The sequence below is a fragment of the Octopus bimaculoides genome, chromosome 14, assembly GCF_001194135.2.
Source record: "Octopus bimaculoides isolate UCB-OBI-ISO-001 chromosome 14, ASM119413v2, whole genome shotgun sequence".
Taxonomy (NCBI): Eukaryota; Metazoa; Mollusca; class Cephalopoda; order Octopoda; family Octopodidae; genus Octopus; species Octopus bimaculoides.
The window spans coordinates 50,997,456-50,999,412 of record NC_068994.1 but is presented as its reverse complement, the minus strand read 5'-3'; the positions used below and the strand labels follow the sequence as shown (position 1 = coordinate 50,999,412).

The 1,957-nt window shown below is 36.0% G+C and overlaps 1 protein-coding gene across 1 annotated transcript in view; it reads left to right on the top strand.

Moving 5' to 3' along the window:
• The window catches only part of LOC106874743 (nucleolar protein 14), a 34,146-nt gene extending 32,756 nt beyond the window's left edge, over positions 1-1,390 (top strand). Inside the window, exons 22-23 of the mRNA XM_014922583.2 lie at positions 313-471; positions 911-1,390. Of these exons, the coding sequence (XP_014778069.1) occupies positions 313-471; positions 911-1,016 (265 nt within the window). The 3' untranslated portion in view covers positions 1,017-1,390. The remainder of the gene's footprint in view (positions 1-312; positions 472-910) is intronic.
• Positions 1,391-1,957: the final 567 nt, after the last annotated feature.

Below are 1,957 nucleotides of genomic sequence, written 5' to 3'. Positions count from 1 at the left end.
TGGAGGAATAGAAGACAGATGAATATTTCTCTACCTACAATTTGATGAAATGAAGTGGGGAAAATGTATTTTAAGAAGGCAAAAAAAAAAAATTTAAATATCTAAAATTGAGATGGTGAAACAGAGACAAAGAAAATAGGATTAAAAAACAGAGAATCCATTCTGTTTCTAAATATAGAATTTCTCACAAATTCTTTCAGTTCTTTTACATTGTTTTTTTTTTATTTAATTATAATTTTTTTTTTTTATGAATCACAGAGGAGTAGCAGGATATTTTGTAATCACTGGATTGTTGTTTGTTCTGTATTGCAGGAAAGAGGGTTACAGGAAGAAGTCCACGGGAAGTGCTGAAGAGAACGAACGAAAGAAACTGCTGTACAAAGTGAAACAAGAGAGTAAAGGTGCCATTCGAGAAATCAAGAAGGATGCACAGTTTTTGGCCAAGCACCAACTTGAAGAACAGAAAATGCGGTAAGCATATAATTACGTGCACGCGTGTGTGTGTGAATGATCATGTTACATCTACTTTCCATGCTGGCATAGATTGCGTGGCTTACCATGGTTTGGAATCAGTATATATTCAGGGTCACTGCTCACTTAAATAGGTCAGCGAACCTCATCTTGCTTGCATTTCATTTTTGGCTGAATGATAATGACCTCCTTGACTCAAGTTAGAGAAGGGGTGCGTAGGTTTTTCAGAGGTACAGCCCCCTAAAAATCCCCTGCGGACTATACTTGAGGATTTACGGTATTTATTTTATTATAATTGCAAAACAACACCACGGAGGAATTGACATAAGCTTAAATAATAAACCGCAATAGGTGAACCACGATATGGCAAGGAATTACTGTATATATATGTGTGTAGTGTGTATGTTTGTGTTTGTAATTGGTCTGTTATATTTTCCAGGGACATGGAACGCAAGCGGAAAGTAAAGGCTTTGTATTCATTCATGGAGACACAAGAAGCTGACTACAAGAAGATGAAGCGAACTAAAGAGAAAATGAGCAAATAACCGGAGCCACAGGGAGTTCTTAGGGGACAGATGGTACTGGGATTGTCCTTGATAGGAAGCAGCAGCAAACATTGGAACAGTCACAGAAAAATATAGAATATCCTAGAAGACTGAGATCTGTAATATAAACTGAATTCGAGTGTATTTATGTACGATATTGTCAATATGAAATTTATGGTACCTGACTTGAGAAGCAGGGTGTGGCAGATTACCTTGGGATGTAACCAGTGATGTGGTCACATTTGGATTGTGAAAAATTCCATCTTTCATGTTCAGTCAGTTAATCTGTTACTCCTTGTATTGTCTCAAGCTGGTGCTTATAATTAATGATTTTTATCAAAATACAAAACTCATTAGATGAGACATTTTTTTTATATCTGGCTTTTTGTTTGTTTTTCTGAGTGTGTTTGTGTGGGTGTATATATATTTATATATTTATCGTTTTGACATCCACTTTCTTATGCCTGCATGGTGGAGTTTAATAAAACAAATTTTCTATAGTCGGATGCTGTCTGTGTGTAGGTGTAGATACAGGCATGGCTCTGTGGTAAAAAGTTTGCTTCTCAGCCACATAGTTTTGGGTTTTCAGGTTCAGTCCCACTGCATGGCAACTTAGGCAAGTGTCTTCTACTATAGTACCTAGCTAGCCAAAGCCTTGTGACTAGGTTTGGTTGATAGAAACTACAAGAGTCCCGTCATTATATATATATTTAGTTTTTCTTAGTTTATTGTGCCATATGGGCAGTGCCTGATGATTGTGCTAGGACACCAGACATGTTAAAAAATATTGTCTGGCATGCTCTCAGCACATGAAACTAATAGTAGCACTTAAAAACATATATTGTGTTAATTTCTCTCTCAGCAGATGGAGTACTTTTTTATTGATCTTACCATCACAGAGCAGTACACTATATATATCATTATCATATATATATATATAT